Raw genomic sequence first — 20901 nt, 5'->3', positions numbered from 1 at the left:
AGTATGAAACATACAGCACACATACCTTGGAGAGCAGGAAACAGATGGGATAAGACTAGAGTGACAGATAGCAGACTGCTGCACAGATGACAATGAGTGATGAAAGCATGACTGCAACTTGGAAAAGAGTTAGAATTAGTAGCATTGGTACAATTGGTGCAGAAATGGTACTTGAACAAACATCAAAATAATTACTATATATGGAAGTGATGGGTATGTGGTGGGTCATGGGTCTCAAAATCCAGACCCATACCTGTACCCACTGGTACCCATATCCATACCCATGACAATCCCTATAGTATGGTGAGTCATTGATCTTGAAGAAGTAGTCACTGAGCTTCTGATGTGCATTGATCAATGCCAGTTGTGTTTTCACTGGTGCTGAATCCAGAAGGTTTGCTAAATCATCCTGAAGTGGATTCCTTGAGACCTTGAAATATAGCATGAGCCGAAGATAGCATTGGGCACTTAGACATTGACATTTGAGTAGTAGCTGACTGGAATGCCTTCAGCCACCCTGTTACTAGTGCAATTGACTGCCAATCATCAACAGAAAGTTCATATTGGTGTAGTTCACACATCTTCGCCACAAAGTTGTTGATAGCTTTTTGAAAATCCAATGTACAGACAACTACTTCATCATTATTTGCAGCTACTTCAATGTCGTTCACTTCCTTCACAAATGTTTCTAGCCCAAACTATTCACAGTACTCATTGTAGGCATGCTGGTCTTCAAATTTGCTAATGGATGTCTTGATATTTCCCTCACCAAAAATATCACATCCATTGCTGACCAACCTATCTGAACATCAGTATCAAGTATCTGAATGGATAAAAAAGACATACAGATGAGTCAGGATCTGAGGATCTGTGAGTAGTGCTGTACTACCTAAATACATTGTGTTATTCCATCTGCAGTACTGAGGATTGAATATGTCACTGAATCAGACATACCCTGATAGTCAGATATGAAAACTAGCTTGTCAGTCTTGATGTACTGGACATGCTGTGTGAAAACCAAAAATTCTGCCATGTCATAGCCATAGTCCAATTCATTGAGCAATGGATTGGTGTCCATATTGTGGATGAATTTGACAAACATATCATCACTGCCCTCAATGAGCTCTTCAAGGAGAAAAACAGCCTGTGTTGACCCTGTCTTCACTCCAGGCTTGCTACCACCCTGGTTGTGGCACAATGCAAGGCTGGCTTCTACAAGTTGAACACATGGGACCATGAATGGTGGGGGTTCAGGTGAGGATGTAATAGAATGATCAACAAAGTTGTATGTGAGCTTTAATAAGGATTTAGACCAGTATAAGATGTTGGCCTCTCTGAATAATTTCTGTAGCTCGTCAATGAGCAAATACCAGCTGACTTTATAAGGTCCAGCCTTCACAGTAGTCAGAAATACTTTTTTGAATGGACATTTGACCATGACCTTATGATAAGCAACTGATCCAAGACCAGTCCTGGGAGGAGCTGTGAGTGTCAGCCATCCAGCATTCACAGTCTTGAAGCCACCAATTCCAATGAAGCCCTCTGTCAATGTATCAATAGTCAGCTGTCCAATGGAAGATTCAGCTGTGTTCACTGAAAATAAGATATCACAGGTAGGGATTTGGTGGAATTGCACACTTTCACTATGTAGTTCAAAGACTGTAAAATACTAGTAAGTGCTGATGCAATATGAGAAATTGATGAATGTGCATACCTTGCTTTAAATTTAAGTTGGCACCCCTGCCAATCTTCAAGACTTCTTTGAGTAGATCATGATCAGGTGAACAAAAAGCTGTGGAAGGTGGGTTCTTTCAAGGTGAAGATGAAGTACCACTGAGACTGCTAGAGCTTTCAGACACTGGTGGGTTCTTTTGGTAGAGACTGTCACAGAATTGTCAGTGGTCATGAACGGTAAGAAAAGCTTGTTCTCAGTAAGTGAAGTTGTCACTGATGAGGGCACATTGCAACTGATGGCTGTGTAAGCAGTGGCATGTTTGCTAGACTGAGTGCAACTTGTTCGGATAGCTTCAGCTTCCTGGACCACAAAATTGTAGTTAGGGCACTAGTGGTAAATAGACTCAAAAATGCATACCATTTCTGCACAAAGTTCCAGCCAATTCTCATATTCATTCCACTGAACCTTCAGGACAACAACCATCAGCACAAATTGTTTAGACTTGAAAGTTGATTTGGTGCCTTTGTGAGATGGTTGCAGGCATTGATCATAGAAATATGGAACCAATTGTGAGTGATTAGACAGGTCCACCCATTGTTAAGAACCATGCTCAAAGGAGAGAGAGACTGACTCAGAGGGGCTTGGCCTCAGCTCGTACGCTGTGCCCCTTACCCGAGTATGTGCCCTTCATTTCAGAGGAAGTCCAATGATGGTCTGATGAAGTCCGGAGGACTTCCGGAGGCTGGCTACTCTGGTGGAGAGTGCGGGAGGACTTCTGGAGGAGCGTGGGAAACATCCGGAGGAGCACAGGAGAGTTCTGGAGGAATGCAGGAAATGCTCAGGAGAGTTCCCACTGCAAGGTAATACTTCTACAGGAAAACAGGATGGAAGGATAGGAGGTCTGGAGGACAGGAGGACAGGATGTCTGGAGGTCCGGAGTATGGAGGACAGGAGGTCCGGAGGTATGGAGGGCAGAACGTCTGAAGGACAGGATACCTGGAGGTATGAGGGACAGGACGTCTGGAGGTACAGAGGACAGGAGGTCCGGAGGTCCGGAAGGAATAGGGGCTACATTGGACAAAGTCCGATGTAGAAGCAAACAGAGGTAGACTACCCTAGGGTAGAGTCGGAGGGACAGTAAGTGGACCTAAGTCCGGAAAGAAGGTAAGTGCCAGAAAGGCAAGACTCTAGCCTAGGGAAGCAATCCCTAGACTTGGGACAGAGACATAGGGGACAAATCCGAAGGTCCGGAATTCCGGCCTAGGGAATCCTTCCCTAGGCCTTATGGAAAAGGACAAGACTCAGACGGACTGAAGTCCGGAAGATGATTGGCAAGTGGAACAGGATCTAAGATGAGAGAGCAGGAACTAAGATGATATTCAGACTGAGGACTCTACTGTAGTTGTACAGGGGTTATATACTAGAGGCTATCCGAGAGGATCAGTAAGCAAAGGAGTAAGGCTATGTATGAGCATGCAGAAACACATTGGTAAGTAAGACAGAACATAAGTAAATGAACTTGGAGATGAAACTAGTACAAGGATCAATCAGCAAGACAGAAACAGAGATAACCGAGAACCAGAAAGGTGGAGATGCCTAAATGGGGATAGGTGCAGGATCTCGGATGGAGGGTGGGAATAGGTCCGGAGATAGCACAGTTAATATCCGGAGGTCCGGAGATCTGGGGATCTGGAAGGCAGGGCAGAAACAGGACTGAGATATGTGAGGTGGTGGATGTAGTCCAGAATCCGAAAAGAGGTAAAGTCCGGATGTCTTGCTGGATGGAATGTGCATAGGGTGGACAGGATAGGGGATCCAGGAATGAGTTGGATATGGGGTCCGGAAACAGGTCTGGAAAGCGTGGGAATATGATGGGATCTATGTCTGGCATATGACACCCATGCAGCATCTTGGATCACAAACTCCTCAACACACCAGATAAATTCTCCACTGAATTTGCATAACTTTGGGACAACAGTCTCCAAAGCTAGCTTGATGAGCCCAGACATGTCAATTTGAGCATTGATGTCCTTCTTACCCTCAAATATATTCTAGTAAGCTGAAGCGTAAGGAAGTCACAGCACATTTTAAGATGTAAATGTATTCCAATAGTGATACCTTGTTTTTTGCAAGCTCTGGAACCTTCATGAACCATGGTAATTTTGAGCAAAATAGTCTGTGCTAGAGATAAAGCACATGCAATTTTCCCCCAGCAGTCACACTCAGTAGCATAAAGTGCATGTTGTGATGAATACCTGATGGCACCTGCTGTAAATGTTGATGAACCTTGCCATGATGTAGGAATTCTAACATCTGGCCCTCTAGCACGAGAGCTGCCAAGTATGACAACCACAGGAGGCAGATTAGGTGTTGACCTTCATTGCACTGCATTCACTGATTGTTGTATGGTACATGGATCAGGAGGGGCACAGCCTTGCAATTGTAAGGTTTTACTACCTGAGTCAGTAGTTCATAAGCCAGCAACTCATCAATTGAATGGTGATTGCATACCAGTAGGTCTCACTGAAGTAGCTCATTTATTCTCATAATGCAAGTGGCAGGATTTGCACACATAGCGCCCACATTGACCTGGCTCAATTGTTGCAACATAAAAACATGGCTCTCCAGTCCTAATATTAGCCATGCAAGATGGATGGTCACAAATTTGGTCTTCTTTGGCATAGGCATCCTTGGTGTAATGGGTGAGAAGTTTGTAGTCTGACATGGTGCTCTGAAGGTAGCCTGCTAGGTGCATACTGTACAGCTTAAATATCTCATGACCTGGAGATTTATGGTCCAGCCGATTGGGTGGTGATAAGCACTTGAGGAAAGTCTGTATCTTTACCATCTCACATATCACGATAAGCATGTCTGAATAAGCATGGACTGGAAAACAGTGATGATAGAGAATCATGAGGAACTGGTGCCTCCAGAGACACTAAGGAGCAGTTTGAAAGAGTTAGATAGAGACTCACAAGGAACTGGCATCTCCAGAGACACTATGGGGCAATCTGAAAGAGTTGCATCTGAAATGCACAGCCCAAGGATGCTTTGGACTGCAGGTAACATTTCTGAGTTCAATTAGTGGTAGTTGCAAACCCTAACTCACTGAGAATCAGAATGTTCAGAATGTCTAGCCTGAGCTTGAAGGTATAAGATTTACAATACAAGTCCAGCATATCCAGCCCAAGAATGCCTTGGACTGTGGACAGAGATTCTAAGTTCAATTAGTAGTAGTTGTGAACTCTAACTCACTAAGAATGCTTTGACCATGGACAAGGAAGTGAAGTCCAGAACACTTGGTAGGTAGTTACTGAACTTGACTTAGGAAAATGTGAGGTACAAGCAGGCCATTAATGGGATGAGTGGCACAAGTCTGGGCATAAATTCCATGAATTCCCATGTTGCTGCAGCATGGACTTCTCAGGGACCACTGAACTAGGTAAGTCCAAAGCAAGTTACCAAGTTAAGTCTATTTGTTTATACACAATAAACAAACTCATACTTACATTATATTACAGCCATAGTATTATGGCAACATACAGGCCCCTGATACCCATCCCCTGTAACTGTCAACTGAAGGTCTAAACAGCCAACAGCATGGGTATGGTGACCATATTACAGCCCTGTAAAGTCCTGTCATATGGCATATGGCAAATAGCCCTAGTTACACCTTCTATGTTATCATCCAAGGGAATGTCAAGTCTGTCAACATCATGGATGCTGAAGTTGATTTTGAATATTTATTCATGTAGTGATGTGCATGACACATCCAACTCCAAATCAATAACAACAATATTAATTGATTCAGTGTAGGGGAAGGATTTGAACTTTCAGCTGCAGATTGCAAATGGATGACTTTCCATAGGCTGAAATATTCTAATTAGAACATCATATCATATATATACCTGTATTAGGCAGGTGTGCCATGATGCCACTGTTCATTTCCAGTCAGTTCAAAACCATGTGTCATCTACTCCCCCCCCCAATAGACTTTACAGACAACTTGCTTCCATTTTGGGCCACTAACACTAGTGATATCTGTTTGGGGGCAGTTGGCAAAGGTACAAATGATGTGGGTGCTGAGTGTCAACATGCTCTTGTCATGATATCTTGGTCCCTGCAATAGCAGTGGCAGCAAGAACCTGAATTCTTTCATCATCATCAAAAAGCTCAGCCTCATCTTCATCAAGAAGGAGCTGCTGGATTGTAAGGCTGTCATCCATCAAGGACCTAGACTAGATTTAATTGAATGAGCGTACAGCAGAGTATTTCAGTATAGATTAACATATCATCACTTTGGTTATTATTTTTGAGACTCCAGTATATTCTAATCAGAATATTTTAGCCTATGGAAAGTCATCCAATCTCAGCCCAAAATCAAGTGCTTGGAAACATATCACACAAAAAGTACACAAATGTCACTCCCAGATGCATATCAGCAAGATATTCAGTGATCCAGAAGTCACTTTGTTTTTCCCACTGTCAACAGACATAATCCCATGTGATCCATCAAAACCAAGTTGAAGTGCCGCATTACTCCGATCAAAATGTCACGCTAAAATGCCTTGCATGACTTATCTGAGTTGAACTACTATTACCACTAAATCAGCCTATATCCAAATCTTCTAATGTCATCAACATCACTTCCCAACAGTTTCGGCTCTCCTCATGCAGGTAACATGGTAAAACCTGATAATTGTGCAAATGTAGAGAACGCTGGACACAAACAAGAGTTGATGTCATATTTGGTGTGGCAGTCTCCTTGTTTCATTTAGTTGCAAGCACTGAATGGGGTTTGTCAGATGGCGCTTGATGGAATTGAATTGGAAGAAGATGGAGAGGATCAGTTATTTACCCAATGTAGCATTGACATGGTATATTTCAGCTATGCCACAGCGCACAATCGCGTTCTGCAGTACACCCAACTCCTGACACTTCTCAAGCGGGAGAAAAATTTATGGGCACAGAGAGTTGAGAGGGCAAAAGGTGTTATGCCAGAATACAAGCCTGCATGGTGGTCACTTTGGTCACAAGATCGAGTTTGTATTGGTTAGCAATTTTAACCATCAGCCTGTTGCAGCAAATTTTTCTAGTGTGTCTTAGCAAGAACTTCTTTGATTGCTCTATTCAACTTGTTGTAGATGTCATTAATATGTAGTGTGGAATGTCTTGATAGTCACCCTAAACCTACTTGATGAGATGTTAGAGGAACGTGTACAATGTGTTCCAGCCCACTAGTAATATTGGAAAAGTCCAGTTTTGAAGTTCTTGTAGTACTTGACAAATATGGCAAATACCTAAATAAAGGATGTTCATCAGTGAGTGACTAGTGACTCAGTGTGATGACCTACAAGTGGCTTTACTACAGTAATTGGAGGCGGGTTTCCTATCTCTCACTCAGGCTAGTATTGGCCCAGGAATGTGTCTACCTCGACCACCTTCAAGTTCAAGTTGGGTTCTGATCTTCGTCTTTGTCTTTTTAATGGTGTCTTGCGGTGCATTGCATTGTGCTTGGGAGAGGAATATGGATTTTTGCGGACTTAGCAGGCATTGGTCGACATGCAAATATTACCAGAAGGCAAGCACATTAGCCACACAGAAAAGACAGGACCGGGCCCGAGAGTCAACATTGCAAAATTTGACCTCTCAGTTCACTGCAGCTAGTATTACTACTACTAGTAGTAATCCTGTAAGTCGCTACCAACTTGTTTATTTATGGATGGTTATAATCCAATCATCTCACATATCTTCCCGTCCTTCATAGCTCAAACTGATCCGATTTATGAAGACACGCCACTTGAAACCCATCGCTTCATGTGAACCTAAGGCGTTCTGTGTGCCACCTGAGCATATCAAGCTAGACTGGAGTGCTGCTTGCACTAGTGCCCCGACTTTTGCATTTGACCATGGTCGGTCAGATTCAGATGTTGCAATGGGGGATGCCACAAAACGAGATCATGATATTCCAGGTGCACACCTCTATGACATTCTATCGTTGTAACAGCATTCATGGATCCCACCCAGGCAACCTTCCTGTGCATCGCATATGTAGGCTAGTCCCACAAAATTTTGACGATCTTTTACCTGCCAATGAAGACATCAACACACCTGATTCTTCTAAGAACAACCCGTTTCCTGTTACTGAGGCTCAGAATCAGCCACTACACAGAATTCAAAGAGTCCTTTTGACTCTGTGGGATTCTCTTCAAACAGCATTTTGCGTGATCAGACTCTGTCGACAATATCCTAGACGGCCCTCATTCAAGCCCGACAGATTTGTTCCATCTGCACTACTATCCAAATCCTGTCCAATGGTTCCTAATGCACATAATACCCAGACTGATTCACCTCGTGGGGTCTCTGAACTACCATTTCCTTTCCCTAATATGACTATCTACCATCTTATGACATGGATGAATTCTGGCAGCAATCAGAAATCGGAAACAGAAGTAATGCGCCTGGTTAAAGATATGATTCACTGCAGAAGACTTCAATCCCAGGGACCTGGATGGATTTTTGGTGAGGAGATGTTTACATGCATTGGATAATCACGGAGAGCATGGGGCTGTCACTTTTCCAGACGACTGGGTGGAGTCGGATATTACCCTTGACATACCGACAAAGTTGAAAGACGATCCATCCAGGTCATTTAGCATCCCAGGATTTCATTATCGGCCACTTGTAGCTGTGATTCATTCCACACTTGCTGACATTCAAGCTAGTGCATTCCATCTTTTTCCCTTCAAGTGCTTGTGGAAAGACCCACTGGATGATCATCAAGAATGTGTGTTTGATGAGCTGTATTCTTCTGACTCTTGGCTAGAAGCTCAGGAGGAACTGCAAAGGCAGCCAAGAGAACCTGGCTGCTCACTCGAGCACGTGATCGCCGGACTCATGTTATTTTCTGACTCAACTCATCTAGCAAATTTCGGAATGGCCAAGGCTTGGCCCCTTTACTTATATTTTGGAAATTTGACAAAGTATGCACACTCAGCACCCAAATCTGGTGCTTGCCATCTTGTCGGCTTTTTACCTTCCATAGGCGAATTGCATCTTGTCTCATACATCTCTCACGTTAGATCTTTAGCTTCCAGACAATGTCAAGGATGTCCTTAGCACCTTACCTCGGATATCAAAAAGTGGCATGGCAGCGCTTCATGTGCATTGCCGGCGAGACTTGTTCCATGCATGTTGGAAACATTTACTTGACGCAGACTTTCTTCAAGTGTACTGCCATGGAATAGTACTCCAGTGTCTGGATGGCATATTGAGAAGGGTATTCCTGCGTATCTTCACATATTCAGCCGATTATCTGGAGAAGTGTACTTTTTTTATTTGTTGCCTTATGATACTAATCAACATTTCAGAGTTTTAATAGCGGCGATAAAGGACATGGGCTCATGCCCATGTCCACGCTGTCTCATTCTGAAGGCCTCTTTTGATCTCCTTGGTCTGTTTGGAGACATGCAAGATCGCCTAGTTAACGTTCGGACTTACTGTCTAGCGGAAGTAACCAAGGCCCGCAGATTTATCTATACATTTGGAAATACAGTTGATGGTTCAAAGGTACGGAAGGCTCTCAGAGAAGGGTCATGGGTTCCGACCATGGTGAGTGCCTTCAGAATCAATTCCCATTTGATGCATGCCTGATTTTCATTTAGAACGCATGTGCAGAAAAACTTGGGCCTTTAGGACTCGACACATTTCGCATGCTTGTTATTGATTTCATGCATGAATGCGAACTAGGTACATGGAAAGTGTTGTTTATGCATCTCATTCATTTACTTTACGTGCTTCCTGGTGGTGACAGCCTGGTCGCACATCTTGACAACCGGTTTGTTGCACATCGTTTTCCTTCACAATTTGAACATGATCATGATTAAATATAGATTTCGACATATTCCATCATATGGCAATGGAGTCATTTGCAAATTTGTGAATAACACTTTGGAAATGAAAAAACTCGCAGCATGGGACTTCGAGGACATTTTACAGGTTTGTGATGCTGGTTAAGTTGCCGACGTGCATGGTTAACGTTCTGTCTCAGTGTGCTATGCCCGTCTTTGAAGGGCTGTTCCCAGAAGATCACGATAAAATCGTACAGTCACTTTTGTACAGGTTTGCACAATGGCACGCCCTCGCCAAACTAAGGATACATTCCAAAACTACCTTGTCAGTTTTGGATTCAACGTTCATGAGACTCACCCATCAGTTGCGCCACTTCCGAGATTTTACCTGTGCTGTTTTCACCACAGTTGAATTACCAAAGGAAAAAGCTGTTCATGAACGTAAGGCTGCACATCAAGGATTGGATTCCAACAATCGAGATCCGTTGAGTGGCAGTCGAAAGGTCAAGAAATTCAATATGAATACTTACAAATATCACGCCATGGGGGATTATCTGTGATCAATCTGGCTCTTTGGAACAATAGACTCATTTACTTTGCAAATCGTATGTGACTCTTTGAATGTCTTCCGATCTCAATTTGATTTTCGGCTAGGGAGAACTGGCACATAGAGCACTGAAAGCTTTCTACCCATTGACAAGTAAACTAGATACACCAGCTCAACTTGCTAAGCATGAGCGTCATCGTTGCATTCTTTGACGACTGGCAGAGACAGATCATAACTGCAAGCAGGTACTGGTTGAGTTGCCAGGGTTCAAAAATCACCACTATATTCTGAAGCTCAACCGCAATAACCTGATACATATTTTTGCTTTCCTTCATGAGCATGGTGACAATCCAGCCATAGCAGTAAGTGCTACTCTCTTCATTTATCATCTTGCTCACAATAATGTGTAGGCATTCATACCGAAGCTCAAGGATCATATCCTATATCAACTTCGACAGTTAGATGTGAGCCATTGTGATCATACTTTCACGGACGATGAACACAATTCGGTTATCGTCTCAGACAACAGGCTATATTCTGTCCAAACCATGCAGGTATGTTATTTTTGCTAACATTTTTGCTACTGTATGACCCTTTAATCTCACAGGTCCATTACATGACTTATGACCTTCAATGAGAGCATGATACTATTAACCCTCGAACACACTCTGATGTCATGGTATTATCTGGGGAAATGAGGCCCCAGCATCCATACTGGTATGCATGGGTACTGGGAATCTATCACATGGATGTATTGCTCAACGTCAAAGGCCCATTCAAAAAACATCAAATCGAGGTCCTTTACGTTAGATGGTTGGCACCTCTGACTGGCCACCACTCAGGGATGAATTGTGCTTGACTTCCCAAAATTGCGTTCATTGAGGACACTGATAGCGATGCATTCGGGTTTCTTGATCCCACTCAAGTCATCTGAGGTGCACATTTGATTCCAGCGTTTTCTTCTGGGCGCAGAACCACCTCCCTTCATCACAGGAAATCTTTTGCATGTCAATGTGGCAAATTAGATGATTGGGAAGTTTACTGTGTTGGAATGTAAGTGCGATCTCCTAGCCTGTTTTTCTTATTTGAACTGTAAACTTCTCAGATTCGTCGACTGCAATGAAGGCGAGGAATTTGGATGGGGGGGGGAAACTAAAGATAAGAACTCTTCAGAGCTCCCCTGGATGCGAGTCAAACTCAACCCAAGGGGATTGCCACTGAGAAAGGATTCCTCTAAAGAATTGAGGGGAAATGCCAAGAACTAGCTCTTGACAGAGGGCCTGGTGGAGCACAAGAGTATGGAATGCGATGATAGGCACCAAAGCACGCTGGATGCAATAGGTATGCGAAGATGCGTGCTCAACATGCGAAATGCACGCTTCATGGCTAGGCTCTAGACCTCAAGGCGAGCAGGTACTGATCTTTTTCTTGGATTGGTGGGAGATGATGGAGACTAAATGATCCCTTTTTGCAGTTCAAGTGCGAAAATTGACAAAGGTGGTAGTCAATTCTACTATCTGCTGCTATCCTGATACTAGTGGAAGGGAACCCAGTAACTAAAATTTACTCAGAGACATGTAATGCCTTGTAAGCGCGTTTCCAGGCTTCAGAAGCAAATAGGTAGCAGTAAATATTGTAAGTGATGTAACTGCAGTAAAAATAGTGAGGCAATGTGTAATTGCATACCATATGTAACTCTGTGATATGTGTTTGAAGTAAAAATAGATAGAATCACTGTCATATGCCATTCCAGACTCTCAACTCTAAATCTGCTTCTCTGGATATCCGGGTCCAAGATCTGGATCTCAAATGATCTGATCTATCTTTATCTCCCTTCCGGAATCCAAACCCTATATCAGCGCCCAACCCCATTTAGACTGCCCCTGTCTCTGGACTCTGGTTAACCATGTTTCCCTTTTGATTATTGATCTATTACATACATTTCATTTCCGGTGTTCATTATTTGTGATCCATCCTACTTACTAATATACTCTGCATATGCTTCATACATAGCCTTTATGTTTGCTGACTGATTCCTATATGATACCTACAGTATATAAACCTCCTGTAACTCTCAGAAATACTCCAGTTCAAATATCATCTTAGTTCCTGCTCATTCCTGTGTCCTCCGGACTCGAGATAAGTCTCTTGTCATATTCTGAGTCTTAGGATTGCATCCTAGACTACATTTCCAACTCTACCTTAAGGGTAGTCCATCCTCTGTTAGTTTCTAGTCTGGACTTCGTCCAGATTAGTCTTATTTGCTTGCCCAGGTAATATCTGGATGTCCGTTGGATTTATCTCACGTTTCAGATATGGATGTCCATTATCCACCCTAGTCAAAACCCGGAAACTCTGGATGACTGTTCTAGCCCCCAGAAATTAAGGGCACATACTCAGGAAAGGGGCACAGCGTACAAGCTGAGGCCAAGCCCTTGTGATCCAACCCCCTTGAGCACACAACCTTAACAATCACGCACCAATGGACCTTGGAGGACGAGGACAGGACATGCAGATGGTTGGCGACAAGGATGCAAAAGTGCGCGAAAGTGCACTCATAGTGTGTGTCGTCGCAGCGCATGTATTGTGCTTATTGGGGGCTTCAGTGCAAAGGCCAAAACGCGAAAATATGCCTATTATACAGCTGTAGAGGACGGGGTCTCTACAGCAATATGTTTATGCGCTACACGCACTACAGGATTGGTCATCCTACCACCCTCCGGAAGCTGACAAAAGATTGTGCCGATGCAGAGCTCACAGATAGCCCAGAATCAGAGGAAGATCAGACCAATGAAGACTGGGAAAGCGATCTTCAACCTTGCGAGGGCAACAGTGAGAGGGAGAGATGCGATGATGATGGAGGAGAGGAGGTACAAGAAGATGTAGATGATGATCAAGAAGACTTCGAACAGGATGACAACTTGGAAGAGTCAAGTGTAAATGATCCAGATGACATCCCAGATGACGTCCCAGATGAGGACAATGACCACATGTATTTTTAAATAGTCCATCCTTAATGTTTGTTTTCAATCTACCTCTTGATTATCACTGCATTTCAGTTGACGATGGTTCACATGCAGCAACGTCAGATTTGGTTCGATTGAGAGACTCAGCATTAACGATAGCTGATATGAACCCACCCACATTATGGAGGGGAATGCAGTGAATGGTAGTTCAGCTGATCTGCCTAATGCATGCAAGCACTGTTGCTTGTTTGTTTGTCTGCTCTAACCAAACAAGTTCAAGTCGAGCTGCATCAGTGCATCATTATCATCATGTTCCTCAGACGGTTTATCCTTCAAATTCAAATTTCATGTCAGTCCAGATGGGTGAGTGTGAGATGGATGCAAGTGCTCCTGAACTTATTTTTTTGTTCTAGACTCAGACTAGTTATCTTTCTCCGATGATTATAATTATGAGTTTCGCTTTTGCTTGTGCATGCAGCTTATGTGGCTGCAATGGCCATTTTGCAAGGGACTGAATGTAGGTGTTTATTCTTTATCTGTGTCTGGGCCTCTTGAAGTGATCTGATGGGCATTGTACACGCTGTGCCCACATGTCAACATTGCACACGAAAACATGGCACAGGCAAGGTGAGCAACCTCGCCTTGACGATGGAGCATACATTTAATTTTTGCCTTATCAGCATGCCAGCGCACGCTACTGGTGGAGCTTCCCGTTGGTGTCCAGAGTCATATGCTCCACCACCCCACTCCCAGGTCAACCTCTGCATCGCACTGCATGTCAAAACCCTCTAACTATTCCACAAACTGATCTTTTATATCAGATTATACTCATTGCTGCACCAGTACCCGAGCTCACAGACCCAGCAACTCCCAAATCCCTAGAACCAGCAGACACAGCTGTCCCAGGAGGCTGGACAGCAGCTTCTAGGCTGGTGCCCGCTGACACAGACACATCTAAGACATGCTCTAGTATGCTGGATCCATATGTGTGTGGTGTATCTTTCATTCTGTACGGCGTGAGGCATCCATGAAACCCTTCAGCAGCATCAATGGACTGTCATTCTTTAAGCCAGCCAGCAGCTTGCAACTCAAATTTATCATGACCCTCATCATGCTCAAGCCAAGATGAAGGACAACTTTGATCAGTATATCTTTTACTCGCACATGTACCTCGGAGTAAAGTGTTCCTCACAGGAGTTGCATGGGGATGCTGAGACTTTGATAAGATCTAGAATGACTTGCTAACTTCAGGTCTCATGCTCATGGCCCCCGTCTCAGCACACCCTCCCCGATGCACTGCACTCATGTCCCTAACCAAGAATGTCAGGTGAAGTTCAGTGTATGCTGGAGTTCACCCCAGTGAAATTGTGATCGCCATTATTAAACTGGTGGGTAATTTACGTTGAGTTCTCACCTATCTTGTCTTACCTGAAGCCCATCAGGTGCATGCCGCAGGAGGCTGATGGCATTGGGCATCACGGTCCAGAGGTGTGTGCAATGTGCAGTTTATGCTGCTTCATTCTGTTAACCTGCCTTGTTTCTATAGTACTTAGACACCTGGGACACCGTCATGGCAAGGCTGTGCGCCCAGGCAAACTTGAATGTCCCCAGTGGTATGTAGCTCTCCTGGAGTCTACTTGCTTAGTGATGCCAGTCTTCATCTTTATCCAGCCATCATCCATGCTGGCCTCTTCATGGATGAGCATCTGATGTAGTGATATTTGAAACAGTTGAGTAGTTCAACTTCTTGCATATCATGCATATCAAGTGCCAAATTCATTTTACAGGTGCCGCTATGTACATGTGATAGTCAATCACTTATTCGAACAAGTTGCGATGATTATTCTGAAATTTTGGACTCAACGGATGAGCAGTGAGTAATCATAGTCTGTAGATAATCCATGGGATAATACGGAACTTCAAGCTTCAACGGCAGGGCCAAGTGACATTTGAGCAAAAAAGATAATGATAATACAGAATTTATGAATTAATACAGATGGCTATCATACACATTGTATCTGTGAGCTGCAATCAGTATGGTAGAAATAGCACTGTAGGTTATGTGTACTAGCCTCTGGAGTAGTGCTAGTGGTACAAGTTGAAACTTTTGCTATGTGTTGGCAGTGAGCTTGAGAAGGTCCTGAAAACCCTTGGAAGCTTAGATCAAAATGAGCAAGAACTCAACCAATGTTGAAGGGAATGCATTGCCGCCTCTTGCCTGCTGTGATGGCAGGATGTCACAACGATATTGCGAACTGCAAAGCTTTTCTGGATCTTTGGTAAGTGGCGAGGGAAACTTCCCACAGAAGGTCTTGAATAGCATCTCAGTTTGAAACACAGATCAGACAGAACAAAAATCGTTGACAAGGTTGAGGGTAGTACACTATCGCCTCCTGCCCCGCTACGGTCGCGGTATCTCCTAATATTGTTATAAAGTGCCATGGTTTTATAGATCTGTTACCGAGTGCCAAAGGCACCTCTCACTGAAAGGTCTTGAATGGTCTCGTAATTCAAAATATAAATGAGGTAAAACGACAATGCTCAAAAAGGTTGGCATATTTATGATACTACCCCTCACCGGCTACAGTGAGTGACTGTCAGAACATTGTCACGGTTTGCTGAAGTTATTCTAGATTTGCATTCGTCGATGGCTATGTATCAATAACTAACATTTCTGACAGCATAAATGGTCATGTTTAGCAGGAGCAAAATTATATTTTTCTATAGTTACCACGGCCACAATATCAAGGACTCATCGATTTACTGATGAATAAAACAGAACTTATATAAAACAACAATTCCAGAGAGAAAGACAGCAGTACGACGTAGAATTACACACCAATATGAACAAAAACAATTCTCTGCTCGAGCGGCACTTTCATCTTCACAGCGTACGTAGCCTTGTTCAGTGCCCAAGCCGCCTTCGTACAGTCCGGCATGTCACCCTCCTTCAAATCCTTGAACAAATTTTTGTAGAAAGCTTCGACGACGTGTTTTGCGACAGCGTCGTCGACAACCCACAACGTGCCAATGACGCTCTTGAACCCTGAAAACTGTAGACCAGCTGCGAGGTGGATAACTTCGTCGGGTGTCTTCTTATCACCAACGGCAGTATGACACGCCGACAAGAATGCGAATTCAGCTTGCGGAGCATCGTTCTCCATGATGTCAAGCAGCGTGAGGGGTTCGTCTTTCATAGCAAAATGTGAATAGTATGGCTGGTCATGGTCTTGCTTGCCATGACAAGCGAGGTGCACCCATGTGTTGCTTTGCAGAGCTTCGAGTGCACCGGCTCGTGTCGCTGCATCACCAGAAAGAGTGGTGGGGTTGGCCATTGCGGGGACAAGCGAGCGGACTAGCTCAAGCTCACTCTCGACAGTCAAGAGCTCCTTGCCTTGCCCTGCACCTGGTTGACCTTGTCCGATTGCTATGAAGGACGGGGTCACGCGCGTCTTCATCATCTGTCGAGCTCTAATCAGAGCCGAAAGTGTGGGTGTGTAAGAGCAGATATAAATATCCTCCAGGCATAGCTCCTGCCCAGAGCGATCCGCCTTCGTTCGAAACGGGTGAGCTGCATGAAGAGGAATGGACGTGAATGCTGCTGTCGGACACAGCCAGATTCGAGAGCGACCCGGCAATCTCAGATCACGCTGGAGTACCCTGACGATGGGTAACATGACCTCGTCCCAGATCTTCCGCAAGAGTACTATCAGATTTGTCCTTGGCTGCTTTGGGCCCATAAAAGATGCTTGTCGTATCGCCTTGGCAAAATCGTCCTTGAGCTTCTCCAGATCTGCGAGAGCGAGATCTGGGAAGGGAATATGATGTGGCTTCCCTGACGTTGGGATTATGATAGCATTGCGGGAGTATTCGCTCGCGATGAGGATGATGACTGGGCCATGACGCGCTGCCACTTGCAAATCTTCATACATCAATGGGAGCAGGAACCGCGAGAATCCTTGAAGATGGCGGATTTCAGCCACTGCAGCTTCCCACTGCTCCGCAAGTTTTCTGTACTCTACTGCTACCCGATCAGCAGCAGCTCTGTCTGCACTGCCCGTGGAACCCTGAGCATCAGACAGGCGCTTGCTGAGCTCTGATAGTTTGTTCGCGAGTGGCAAACTTGCAGATTTGAGATCGTCCAGCGGAGTCCTGAGTCGTGAGGCCAGCGACCATTGTTGGCCGCGCCCCTGCTCCTCAAGCTCAACCGCTCGTTGCAGATCATTGCGACGAATAGCGCATGATGCTGCATCTACTGGGAGTGATTGTGCGCCACGAAAAGTGGTTGCAGCATCGCGTCGTGAGATAATGGAGGATCGCGTCATCATATGGTTGTCGAAAAGCTCTAAGTAAACTTGGTATGCTTCAAGGGCAGATTCATGTTGATGGACTTCGGCTTGGCGAGCCCATTTAATAACCTCCTTAATGCGTCCCGGAAATCCTTGCGTGGGGTGTTGTGATGCCCGTCTGAAGTTCTCTATTGCGAGCGACAAATCATCGGGGTTGTGCTGGATCAGGTAGCGAGACATATAGGCCTCCCTTAACCTGAAATAAGGGTAGTACCTGTCGGGGTGGAGTGGTGGCAAATTTGCCAGTGATTCTTCGCAGAGACCAATGGCCTCCTCAATATCTTCATTTGCCTGATTTTGTGTGAAACGAGAGCAGAGTGCCGAGCTCAAATTGTAAAGATATCGATGACGCATTGGATCGTCAGGCTGCGTTAACTGAAATGACTCGCGGAACAGATTGGTGGCCTCGTTCAGATCTTCGTTGGTTTGCAATTCATCGTATCTGGTTTTGAGTGTGACGGCAAGGTTGTGAAGTGTGATGTAACGAGTTGGATGCCCAGGTGGGCACAGTGTCAGCGCCTCGCGAAGGAAGTCAATAGCCTTGTCGATGTCGTTTTTATCGCTGCGTTGGCAGAAACGGCTGCGTAAGGCTCGCCCTAGGTTGTCCAATGATGCATCACGAAATTCATGCCCAATAGGGCACAGGCACAGTGCTTCATCAAATAGAGATATGGCCTCATCGAGGTCATCTGATTTGCCCTGGTGATCGAAGCGGGATTTGATTGAGTAAGCCAAGTTATTCAGATATTCAGCACGGTCAGGATGTCCCTCGGGGCACAGAGAAACGGCTCCACGACGAAGCTTTATGTTCTCTTCAAGATCCTCGATGCAACCGTGTCTATCAAAGCGTGCTTCAACTACCTGTGCAAGCTTGTCGAGGGCCCTGGGACGGTGTTGATTGCCCAGAGAACAGAGCTTGAGCACCACTCGTCGAAGTTGGATGGCATCATCAAATACATCTATTGGAAGATTGTTGCATGTGCGGATCACATAATCCACACCATCATCCCCTGCTATGATGCTCCGAAGATAGGTGCCCTCAGGACAGAGAGCTAGTAGCTCGTGGTAGAGTGGGGCGGATTCACGAATGTCAGGGGGGGTATCTTGCTTAATATGGCACAGTCTCAGCGCTTCGGTGAGATGATAGATTGATGATGGACGGTCAGGGTGGCCCTGCGGACGCAATGCAAGGGCGTCGCGGAAAAGAGAGATGGTGAAATCAATGTCTTGAATATTCTTACGAATATAACCTTGAAGGCGAGCCCACGCGAGGTTGGTGAGAGCAGCAGCACGGTCAGGATGGCCGACAGGACGCCGGTCCAGAAGGAACTGAAAACGTTGTACAGCATTATTCAGGTCAGAGGCGTTCTCGTTTGCCATGTATTTGGCAAATTGTGCGTGGCCCTCATCTGTGAGACGAGCAATTCTGCATCCAGTAATGGACTGCAGTTTTCATTTTGTCAGTAGACACTAAAAGTAAGGAGGCTGACGTCGCTTACATCGAGCCGGCTACTGCGGACATGGACAACAGTGGCCTTCAGCGTGAGGGAAGGGCATACATCACGAATGGGTGGGAAGGACAGATCTACGGCAAGTAAGTAGTGTGCATGAATAAGAAACGGATCACTCACCAAACAGCTCATCTCCATGATCGAGCAGCTCATTCCACCAGGTCTCGAGTTTGCTGATGACTTCCCCATCACCTAACATTCGACCGAGCTCAAAGGATGCACGTATTTCTAGTGATAATCTAGTGGCTAATGCGTCCCGCGAACTAAAAGCTGATGATGAGTGCTGCGATCGAGTCCGCAAGTTTATGTGGAAGGCCTTACAAGGTTACAGTATCGTCCCACGTTACAGAGACATCGGATGATAGGATTCGGATGGTTGATTTCCAGCATCTCCTCGGGTTCACATTGACGGACACGTAAATGCCTGCGGGTATGCGACCAGAGGGCACGCTGAGATTTTTTCCGCTAATGACTGTAGATAGAGTGTGGATATCGCGAAAGACATAGAACAAGGTAATATGGAGTGCCCACCTTCAAGTCTGATCGATTGGCCTTCCGATGTACCAGTCATGATGACACAATGAAGCATATAGCGAAGGCCGTGAATGGGCTGTTTCTAGAGTTATGGAATAAGTGGTGGATGAATGATAGGTAGGGACTGGGGATAAGCTAGTGGGAGATGAGGAGGAAGGGTGTAGGGCATACTCCACGTGCATTTCCATGCTGCTGGTGGCTGGTTGGCACAATAGATGCTTGTCTCGGAAGTTACACTAAGCGCCAAGATCAAAGATGACGATGTCACTGCATTCGTGGGACACCTAGGGCAGGTGGCTGGAGTGACCATGCCGGTCTCAGAGTATCTTCAGATGCTGGACCACCCTTTCCACTCTTTTCCGTAATACTCTGCGCTTGTATCACTTACACAATTCATCTATCACACTGCGATTCAAATGGACAGAATGAGTATATTGTGGATTACATACATACAAACCACTGGAAACGAAAGAAGAAGTCCTCGAGCGAGGCGATTGAGGCGATGCCATGGGAAAGGATGATCGAGCGAGCAGTGGAAACAAGGCGGACGGTGCGTATGTGCGAGTATGACAGTTTAAATGCAGGTTAAGAGCGTGAATGCGACTCAGGGAGAGTTGAGCATGCCCATAGCTAGTAGTCTGTATATTGGAATGAACCGGCGTGTTTTCCTGAGTCTACGCAGACACTGTCGCGCGGAGCATACTTTTACATGTACAAGTTGAGATGGCTGGCAGTGGTCAAACGGGCGCGGGTAACATATACCAGAGTATGTCGTGTTCAAGAACAACAGGGGGGGCCGACTTTTCGGTGTTTGCCGAGGATGTGCATGTACATTCACTTAGTTATGTAACAGCATCCGTCAAACATAAGGGCGCGGGAGGCTAAGCACGGTTCTGCGAGACGCTCACCAAAGACGTTGCACTCGGAGGTCAATCTCCTCCAGGCAAAGTTTAAACCAAGCAAAAGGGACATAGCTGTCTACTGGGTGAAAGCTAGGAGGAAAAGATGGGTATTATATTCGGAATACATAAAATAGGGTATACATTCCATTCCATAAAAAAACAAAAGAAGTCCATCGTCAAACACACGGCGCGCAAGGAAGCACAGCAAGACGACAAAGCTTGAAACAACAGGGGAAACAGTCTTCCACGACTGAACACAAGAAATGAAATCAAGGAGAGAAACGGAAGGGTAGATGTGCGAAGCCATGCACTAGTTTTTCATCCTGCGGCGCGTTAACGCAGCACAAGGATTTTCGAATTTTCTTGAGCAAGGGTCAAAAGGGCGAGGAGGGAGGGAAACAGGGACCCATGCCAAAGGATGCCGAGGTCGGAGAAGGGGGCAGACGTAAAACGAGCGACCTGGCGAGAACAAAACAGCAACCACCCTACAAAAAACTCACAGCTCAACACCGAAACAGGCAGCGAACGGGGACAAGAAAAGGTGGATGACAAAGAACGCCCCGGGCC

The 20901-nt window shown here is 45.2% G+C and overlaps 7 protein-coding genes across 7 annotated transcripts; 3 read left to right on the top strand and 4 right to left on the bottom strand.

Annotated features, from left to right (window-relative positions):
* Window positions 1-404: 404 nt before the first annotated feature.
* Window positions 405-620, bottom strand: BJ212DRAFT_1281866 (uncharacterized protein; the record flags this gene model as incomplete). Its single annotated transcript, XM_041331650.1, has 1 exon — window positions 405-620. A coding segment is annotated over one exon (216 nt), but the record flags the coding sequence as incomplete, so codon positions are not given.
* Window positions 621-698: 78 nt separating this feature from the next.
* On the bottom strand, window positions 699-2471 carry BJ212DRAFT_1485636 (uncharacterized protein; the record flags this gene model as incomplete). Its single annotated transcript, XM_041341007.1, has 5 exons — window positions 699-798; window positions 847-889; window positions 955-1393; window positions 1442-1542; window positions 2348-2471. The coding sequence occupies 5 exons, from the start codon at window positions 2469-2471 to the stop codon at window positions 699-701; spliced, it is 807 nt and encodes a 268-aa protein (XP_041188128.1).
* Window positions 2472-4066: 1595 nt separating this feature from the next.
* Window positions 4067-4948, bottom strand: BJ212DRAFT_1303476 (uncharacterized protein; the record flags this gene model as incomplete). The annotated part of the gene is made up of 6 exons (XM_041333424.1): window positions 4067-4132; window positions 4248-4561; window positions 4651-4731; window positions 4785-4818; window positions 4839-4892; window positions 4931-4948. 6 exons carry the CDS (start codon window positions 4946-4948, stop codon window positions 4067-4069), a joined length of 567 nt encoding a protein of 188 aa, XP_041188127.1.
* A 4605-nt stretch (window positions 4949-9553) lies between these two features.
* On the top strand, window positions 9554-10085 carry BJ212DRAFT_1282050 (uncharacterized protein; the record flags this gene model as incomplete). Its single annotated transcript, XM_041331665.1, has 2 exons — window positions 9554-9673; window positions 9726-10085. 2 exons carry the CDS (start codon window positions 9554-9556, stop codon window positions 10083-10085), a joined length of 480 nt encoding a protein of 159 aa, XP_041188126.1.
* Window positions 10086-10437: 352 nt separating this feature from the next.
* Window positions 10438-11003, top strand: BJ212DRAFT_1536714 (uncharacterized protein). The gene is made up of 2 exons (XM_041341819.1): window positions 10438-10626; window positions 10680-11003. The coding sequence occupies exon 2, from the start codon at window positions 10749-10751 to the stop codon at window positions 10929-10931; it is 183 nt and encodes a 60-aa protein (XP_041188125.1). The 5' UTR covers window positions 10438-10626; window positions 10680-10748; the 3' UTR covers window positions 10932-11003.
* A 1551-nt stretch (window positions 11004-12554) lies between these two features.
* BJ212DRAFT_1303475 (uncharacterized protein) lies at window positions 12555-14069 on the top strand (the record flags this gene model as incomplete). Its single annotated transcript, XM_041333423.1, has 6 exons — window positions 12555-12634; window positions 12771-13064; window positions 13319-13401; window positions 13517-13555; window positions 13661-13665; window positions 13860-14069. 6 exons carry the CDS (start codon window positions 12555-12557, stop codon window positions 14067-14069), a joined length of 711 nt encoding a protein of 236 aa, XP_041188124.1.
* Window positions 14070-15684: 1615 nt separating this feature from the next.
* BJ212DRAFT_751432 (CHAT domain-containing protein) lies at window positions 15685-19761 on the bottom strand. Its single transcript, XM_041343983.1, has 5 exons — window positions 19430-19761; window positions 19220-19370; window positions 19019-19161; window positions 18887-18972; window positions 15685-18830 (listed from the first exon to the last, which is right to left on the bottom strand). Exons 1-5 carry the CDS (start codon window positions 19485-19487, stop codon window positions 15870-15872), a joined length of 3399 nt encoding a protein of 1132 aa, XP_041188123.1. The 5' UTR covers window positions 19488-19761; the 3' UTR covers window positions 15685-15869.
* Between the last annotated feature and the right edge of the window lie 1140 nt (window positions 19762-20901).

The sequence above is a fragment of the Suillus subaureus genome (genome assembly GCF_016647635.1).
Source record: "Suillus subaureus strain MN1 chromosome Unknown BJ212scaffold_43, whole genome shotgun sequence".
In the NCBI taxonomy this organism is placed as follows: domain Eukaryota; kingdom Fungi; phylum Basidiomycota; class Agaricomycetes; order Boletales; family Suillaceae; genus Suillus; species Suillus subaureus.
This window is presented reverse-complemented; position numbering and strand designations above follow the sequence as displayed.

Coding starts and splice junctions, on each gene's coding strand:
- BJ212DRAFT_1536714 (XM_041341819.1), top strand. CDS start 10,749: ATGGTATTATCTGGGGAAATGAGGCCCCAGCATCCATACTGGTATGCA.
- BJ212DRAFT_751432 (XM_041343983.1), bottom strand. CDS start 19,487: ATGCTTCATTGTGTCATCATGACTGGTACATCGGAAGGCCAATCGATC. Junction 18,973..19,018: donor TCATGGAGATGAGCTGTTTG/GTGAGTGATCCG, acceptor TACTTGCCGTAG/ATCTGTCCTTCCCACCCATT. Junction 18,831..18,886: donor TCCGCAGTAGCCGGCTCGAT/GTAAGCGACGTC, acceptor TGAAAACTGCAG/TCCATTACTGGATGCAGAAT.